This window comes from Ceratina calcarata, unplaced genomic scaffold (genome assembly GCF_001652005.2).
Source record: "Ceratina calcarata isolate Rehan_Ccalc_2016 unplaced genomic scaffold, ASM165200v1 scaffold369, whole genome shotgun sequence".
In the NCBI taxonomy this organism is placed as follows: Eukaryota; Metazoa; Arthropoda; class Insecta; order Hymenoptera; family Apidae; genus Ceratina; species Ceratina calcarata.
The window spans coordinates 1-8,050 of NW_017160007.1; the positions used below are offsets into that span (position 1 = coordinate 1).

Sequence of the window (8,050 nt, forward strand, 5' to 3'; positions counted from 1 at the left end):
CGAATTTTTTCAACTTCCTACATTTATTTTTTCGATAAGTAATAATTTCTTTTTTATTTATCTGTAGTTAAGTAATTTCTGTATTTTGCAACTGGGGTTGGGCTACATTTTGCATGTCGGTTTGGATGTTTGAAGTTTGTGGGAATCAGGGGATGATACTTCGACAGGAGCTGACGAGACGAGAGGTCGTACAGACCAGACGAGCGACCTCGTTGACTTCAAGGGAGGAAGGTTCTTCCACTTCGAGTGCTACTCTTTTGCTTTTCGATGGGGGGAGCTACCACTTTTATACATATATATATATATATCTACACGATGCTGCGTTGTAGGACTGCATGGGGAAAAACAGGGGATGTCCTCATTTACAAACCAGAAGAAACAAAAACCTCAAATCATAAATCAGTAATAATTAATTAAATCAGAAATTCATTACCACAAATTCATTAAACTGCAAAATTCTAATCTCCCAAAAGGCATTCAGTATAAATTAAAACCTGGACAATATTTAAGATTGCTTAGTGTTTTTTTTTGAGATTGGGGATGAAAACTCAAGAGACAGAGTCTATTTATTTGTTGCACATTAATAAGAATTACTCCTGTTTTTCAATTAACCAAAATTATTAAAAAATAAATGAATAAATAAATGATTTTATGAAACTGTAAGAAAATTTTAATCTGGCAAGAAGCATGTACAATATTTGAGATTGCAGGGTCACTTCGGAATGAAAAATGAAGGGACACTTGTGAATTGCAATCTTGATAACGAAAGGGTTCAACCCTTTACATAGGAAGACCTGAGATTACTTTCAACCCCTTCGTCCATGCATCGCGTTTCTTTTAATCATTCCACGCGCGAGTTCCAATCGGAACTTCCGGAAGGTCGTAAGTCGAACTAATTCCCGGTTAGAGTTAGGATTTAAGTTAGTTATCGAGTTAGGATTTAACTTGGAAAGTGCAGTCGAACTATAGTGGAAAAAGTTTGTCACTAGTCTTGAATTAAAATTACAAGATTAGCCAACTTTAATTATTTCAGTCTTCAACTATAATAAAAACCATCATTAAATATTGAGAATTATTATTATTAAATTATATGTCATAATTTTATTTTCTATTATTTTTTAAACATTTTTAATTGACGGTTGATTGAATGTTTCAGGTAAACACGAAATGGAGGTGCTGATACTGAATTTACGGGACCATATCAACCACACCGGTGGCATACTTGTTCGACAGCTGCGCCGGAAAGATTATCTCACGACGAAACGCGATAAACTGTGCGCCATAATCACAGCTCATCTCCAAGCTGCCAGCCTGAAACGTGGTGAGTACATTTTCAAATTATTCCTCTCGCCATTTATAATAAATATTAAATATATAGCGTCGCATATGCTGCGTCGTCTATAATTACACTTAATAGCAGCAGACGTGGGGTCATATCAGTTCCCAGGCTGTAAACTAATTTTTATTGTTTAAAAATTCCCATAAAATTAATATTTCATATAATATCTTTTATATATTACATAATATCAAGGCAGGAGTTACATAGAGTCATTAATTGAACGATTAAAAATAGTCCTCATGACTCGGCTTGAACCTAGACATTTGCACCAGTCATGAAGAATGGGTGAAATAGCGTTGAAGCAAACAGAGACGTTAGTGAAACAACAGAGGTTCGCGTAACATGGGTAACACAGCTGTTTTTCTGTCTTTGCTTCTTCCTGGTCGTCACATTTCTCATTGTATTGAAAGAGTACCGCGACAAAACTGAGCCGCACGTTCCGGTGTGAGAACGTGTTTAAACCGCTTCTTCGTTTAACCGCAGGCCACTCGTTATTTATCTTATCGCCCCTCTTATACATATGGAACGACCGGAACAGGAATTCGACCGGTTGACAAACGAGCTACAAGAACGCATAAACTCGGATGCTTAACAATGACCCGTTGCGACCGGTTCGATCGAAACATTATTAGTCAGGGGTCATTGTTGGTTGAAAAATACAAAATACAAAATTGAAACTTCAATTCTGAAGGAATTTCGATTTTTATTCTTGCGCAATGACCTTTGGACAAATGGCCAATCGTGAGTATTTGGGGTCAGAGGTCAGAGGCCATTTTTGGTTAAAAAATACAAAATTGAAACTTCGAATCTCAAGAAATTTCAATTTTATTCTTGCGCAATGACTTTTGCCCAAATGGCCAATCGTGAGTATTTGGGGTCAGAGGTCAGAGGCCATTTTTGGTTAAAAAATACAAAATTGAAACTTCGAATCTCAAGAAATTTCAATTTTATTCTTGCACAATGACCTTTGGACAAATCGAGGGTATTTGGGGTCAGGGATCATTCTTGGTAGATCGATTTTAAATCGAAATCCGCGTGATTGAACCTTCGTCAATGATTATAGTTTGTGAATGTCCGCGCGTTCGGTGGGCACGCATGCGTGGCGATACACGCGGCAAAGTCTAATTATTGATCACCGCGGCACGTGAAAAGGAATGCCTCTTTGTTTTCCGGAACAGTCGGCCAGCAGCGCGTCGCGCGTATTTAAGTATGCGGCACGCTGAAAGTGTCGATACACGTGTCATTAAGTCGAGGAAGCTTTTAAAGCGAACCGTGTTTATGATTAACCAGACATCGTGTTAAAGTCGTTCGACAACGTTTGATAAAATGTGTGGTATTACGTACGCTTAGACACGAAGGACAATCGTATCAGCAATTACTACAGTTAGGCTAGGCGCCTTTAAAAGCCAGTTTAGGAGAAATCAAACTTCAAATCCCAATTCCCACTCTCATTTTATTACCATGCTATTAAAATTTTCCTATTTTTATTTAATGCCCATCGCTTATGGTCAAAATTCCTCATTTGCGTTCTTTAATTTCCTTCATATTTGACACGTTGTTACATTTAATGATACAGTATTTGACACAATGTCACAAGACTGAGTCTGATGATCGCGTGTGACCTTTCGTTGCAATTTTTCATAGGACCTTATCGACCGAGCAGAATTTTTCAAACACTCTTTAAGTTGCGGGACGAAGGGAGGCTGGCTTAGTAATTCAACCGAGCGTGCAAAATATTAAGTAACTGTTTCCGAGCCATTACCCCGGCGCGCTTTCAACACCATATAAAAACGCGTCCCACGGGTCGTACGTTGAATACGTCCCCGGATTATGCGTTGATGATCGCGTCGATTATCGCTACACTCTGTGAAAAGTTCAATTCAACCGAACTGCTTCTAGTCAAGTGTAACTCCACGTGCTTTGAGCTGCGACAAATGAACTATTTTTCCCGTCACGAGAGTCCAAACCATTTTCACGCAGCTTGGAGGTAGTGGGGATGACCAAAAAAATAGATTTAAGTAATAGCAAAAATATGGAAAGGATTAGAAAAGTGGTCTTTGCGCAGTTATGGAGTCTCGTGACGGCTGATATAAATCCACGATGGCGTATCAGGTTTATTATATTTATTATACTAGATTCGATGAAGAGAAGATGTTTTGCCAGGAGTAGCGGTGCGTGGCCGATTGAATCGGGGCAGCCGATTTTAATCCGCGTGCACAACAAAGCCGCGGATCGATGAACTTATCGACTCCCTTTATGGGTCAGTCGGAAATGTCGTCAGAATAGCCGCACGACTGGCTAAGGCCGTCGGATACAAATTCGCCGATACTCCTCGCGTGTCTACGGTACGCTCGTTCCGCCAAACAAGGAGTAAAGTCCTCGGGGAGATAAGAATGAAAAATGTATACATTTATGTACGTAGATACATACGTATGCGATCGTTCATGGTATTTTTATAACAGGCAACCTACCCCGCCCTGCCAGCTGCATTATTAATTGTTTCGTTCGCGTGCAAACTGTTGCTCTCCCGCTGATACAGATTATCTCGGCACACTTAATAAACCGCTGTTTATGCACGCACTTTGCCTCACCAATACAGTCGCAATTGGTTAGCATAGTTCATAGAATAATTAAGTACAATATTTTTTAAGTAGTTGCTTAAATAGGACAATTAGTGAAAGCTAGGCTTGAAGACTCATGAGGACAATTAATAAAAATTAGGCTTGAAGACTCAGTATCTTTGCAAAAATCATCCATTTTGTAAAATGAACTGTGTAAATGGTATTTTTATGAAAACAGTGAAAGTTAAGGTTGAAGACACGCGAGGACAATTAGTGAAAGTTAGGCTTGAGGACCACCTAAAGATATTTGATAAGACAAAACAGTCTGGTGCAGCCAGACAGCGTTAGAAACCGGTGCATAGAAATTCCAGCGGAACGAAGGTAACAACAGAGCGTGGATCGCGCCGCACGCAACCCACAGACAACCCCCTACGACAGAGGGTGATGTGGTGCGACTCTAACGTGGGCGACGCGCATGCGGGACGCGGGTTACTCCGGTGATCGCTAAGCGAGTTTCTCGGAACGGCTTCAGTGTGCCTATTGCAGGGTTCCAATCGACACCCTCGCTTGTCGACCGCGTTCCGTCGTCGTCGGAGCAGCAGCAGCAGCAGCAGTAGCGCGCGCGCGCAGTTGCCACCGGCGGCGTAGAGCTTCAGCTGACTAAAAAGGGGTTAGCCCTTAGTTCCGACGTCCTGCAGCAGCTGTGCGTGTCGAAAACCGAACAGTGAACGGGTTCACGGCTGGGTAGTGGCAACCCAGCGGACGGTGTCTCGCGGTGTTCGATCGGGGGCTTGGTGAGTGGTGGTGCTGGTGGTGCCGAGCCACGGGAACGTGGATATGCTCGGTTGGTGACTGCCCGAGAGCCGTGCGTGCGACACGAGGGATGCGTACGTGCGAACCTCCCGGAGGACCCGCTGCACCACGTCGATTCGCGTACTGACAATGGTAAGACGTCCCCGGGCCTCTCTCTTCTTTTCCACACGTTCACCGACGATGCGACACACGGGGTCACGTTGATTTATCGAACGAGTTCTGAGGAGACCCTCCGTGTCTCGTGCGGTCTCGCCTGGAAAAGGGGATGTACTGATCGGGACATTCTATTCCATGGAAACGGACGTGCATTCTAGCTCCGAATAGGGTCAGGCACGAATCGTCGGGACCTTTGATAACGGTCCGGCCTTATTTTTAGCAATTCCATTGGGTATGTGTGGGTCGCTGCTGGGTGGCAACCATACGCGACCATTTTCATTGTTTTTTCAACCCAGCAACCCAACAACATCGTTGACAGAATGTATTTTAAACAGCAATTATAATAATTCCTCATTTGATTAAAGTGAATTGGAATCGGTGATGAGGAACGAGTGGGAATTTTGCGAACTGACTGTTAATCACACATGAGTTAGTCCAGTATTTCCCAACGGCGAAAGGTCACAGATTTGCGGGGAATAATTTGACCTCCGTGCGTCACACGGTTTCAATTGAAACACTGATAACGTGTTTAATCGATTTGCCGGAGTATCGCGAACTTCTTAATCAGACCGTGCATTCATATGTGCACGTTAACTAGTTTCTAACAGGTGGCACTTCCTGATTAAAAATACTGCCCTTGCAGGTATTTTAATTACGTGGAAAACAGTGTTGGAAATTATTCATTGAGTTCCTTCGAAATTTATTTAAAGGACAACTCTTCATTTATATACAATGGATTCTATGTATTAAAGAATTATTATTGACTCACAAATTATTTATTTCAGTATTAAAAATAATTCCTTGTTGACCGAAATTAATTATTCAACGTTTGCGAAGGGTTGGTTTTAATTATTGCTAGGATTCTTGTCGGTCGGTTTTTAATCGGTAATCGTGCAATGCCTCGGAATTGATGCCGCAAAGCTACCAATTCCATCGCGCTCCAAAGAATTTAATAGCTCCCTTGTTGCGTTCGCGGTGGAGTAGCTACTCGCAATAACAATACCAGTACATATATATGTGTGCATCTGAATAAACAAAGAGTCGTGCAAGTCGATGAATAATTCCTACAGTTTTCAATAATGGATAGACATCCAGCTTCGGGTAAAGAAACAAGGATTCCACTGCATAGTCCTGCGAAAATGCACGATTTACATAATCGTCATCATTAGAATAGGGATTCTTCTGCAGGGCAAGGCTTGCAGAAATGTAGCCAAGTCTCCCACTATCGTCTTCATTAAATTCTCGAAGAATTACAAAATATTTGTCACGATGTCACATTTAATGATACACTAGATGACACAGTGTCACATTTAATGATACAGTATTTGACATTGTGTTACATTTAATGATTCATACAATATTTTATTAATTGATATAATAAATATGATACAGTATTTGAGACAATGTCACATTTAATGATACGCTAGATGACACAATGTTATATTTAATGATACGCTAGATGAAACAATGTCACATTTAATGATACAGAATTTGACACAATGTTACATTTCATGATACAATTTTTTCGATGAACGATTCGTGCATAAATAAGAGGATGCTCGATGGAGTAACAGGGAGGTTCTGAAAGTTTGACGGAACACGGGGTTTCAGACACGTGATAAAAATGCGTGGCGAGCTCGAAACTGTGCGACGCGCGTCCGCGGCACGCGCGACGGTCCCGTGAGAACGTGCGCGATCTACCCGGATGATGAATCATCACGAGAACGGCTGAACGAACGAAGCGGCCGCACTGCGTACAACAACAAGAGCCGGCTCAGGTGAAAGCGAGCGATGAAGAAGAAAGAGGGGCGCGCCTAATTGGAGAATGAGCGGATTTTTCAACTCGCTGAGAAACTTCGCGTCCGGAGCCGCGTACGCTGCCAGCTCTGCCTCGAAGTACGAAGAACTGGAAGGTGAACACCGAACAAATCCAGATGATGCATGCCAGACACCCTGTGTGCACGTACCATTCTACGTGGTCCGATTCCTTCCAATCGGAATTCGATCAGCTTTGCCTTTCCGTTCGATTCTGCATGCGAATTTTAATTAACTTTCCTCTTCATCGTTCGGAACTATTGTTAGGCCTCTTGTCCATGTATTCTATTCCTACTATTTCTGTTCTCGATCTTGTTCATAGACCATCTTTGCAAATGTTTTGTTTTGTGCAATGTTTCTAAATTTATTTATTTAAATTAAATCATTTATTATAAATTAACAATGAATACAACATAGCAGGTTTATATATATTTTATATATTATATATTACATACAACTATTCCTATATGTTTTTGTATTAACGATGCCCACGTTGCAATTTATTGTCCATTTCGAGGAATAGTGATTGGAGAATGCACTTGGGTGAAGTTCCTTGTAAGGCACAGAGATTTCAGGGATGCAAACCGTTTTATGGAGCTGATAGAAATTCATGAAACGTCCGACAATTGAATAAGTTCGAATGGAGTTCCTTGAAAAGTTGATCGCACGCACCCCGTCCATCATTCCGAATCGAACGGAATAAAACTCGTTCAGATTCCTTTATTTGGAACACAATTTTTTACATAATTGCATGAAAATCAGTGTGCTTATAAGACTCACGAACAGTGACTTTATCCAATGGGAAGGGCAACGCACGCGTGTATTAGTAATGCACTCTGCTCTGATAGACAGGGTATGAGCTCGCATTTATGCGAGCTGGGGTGACTGTTGCGAAATTTGTGACAACACTAGTTTGCATGTCGGCCTGTTCGTCTGATGCTACGTTTGGCTAATGAACTTGTCATGTTCAGCTTAACTAGATTTAGAAACGAACCAACCAACGCACGTTCATTTCTTTACGTTTTCAATCCCACTGCAATTGTCAGACTTCAGATTGTTATAAAAAAATTAAATCTGACGTTTGAAAAATGTTATTTGTACAATCACACGTGTTTAAGTATTGTGCAATATCTGTAACTGTTTTAATTTATTAATACAAATCGTATAATTAATGTCACATTTTAATTATTCATTTTCATTAATATTTATTTTCTTAAATGTTAATTTATTAATGTAAATTGCATATAAATTCTGCAATAATTAGGAATGCAATTTTCATAATGCATAATCATTCGTTTTTATGTTATATATTAAATTAATACGATTTTCTAAATGAAGAAGAAGACTATACGTCGCGTGAGTGAAG

At 40.7% G+C, this 8,050-nt stretch overlaps 1 protein-coding gene across 6 annotated transcripts in view; it reads left to right on the top strand.

Annotated features, from left to right (window-relative positions):
• Positions 1–1,162: 1,162 nt before the first annotated feature.
• Positions 1,163–8,050, top strand: part of LOC108625674 (uncharacterized) — a 21,223-nt gene continuing 14,335 nt past the window's right edge. For 4 of the 6 annotated variants that reach the window (XR_003389285.1, XM_026814165.1, XM_026814167.1 and 1 more), the window contains exon 1: positions 1,163–1,321. Coding sequence is in view for 4 of the 6 variants with exons in the window: in XM_026814165.1 (XP_026669966.1) it covers positions 1,168–1,321 (154 nt within the window). In the remaining 2 variants the exon portion in view is untranslated. Of the gene's footprint in view, positions 1,322–2,516; positions 4,846–6,480; positions 6,783–8,050 lie in introns of those variants that run through there. The other 2 variants (XM_018025860.2, XM_026814168.1) reach the window with 2 other exon arrangements.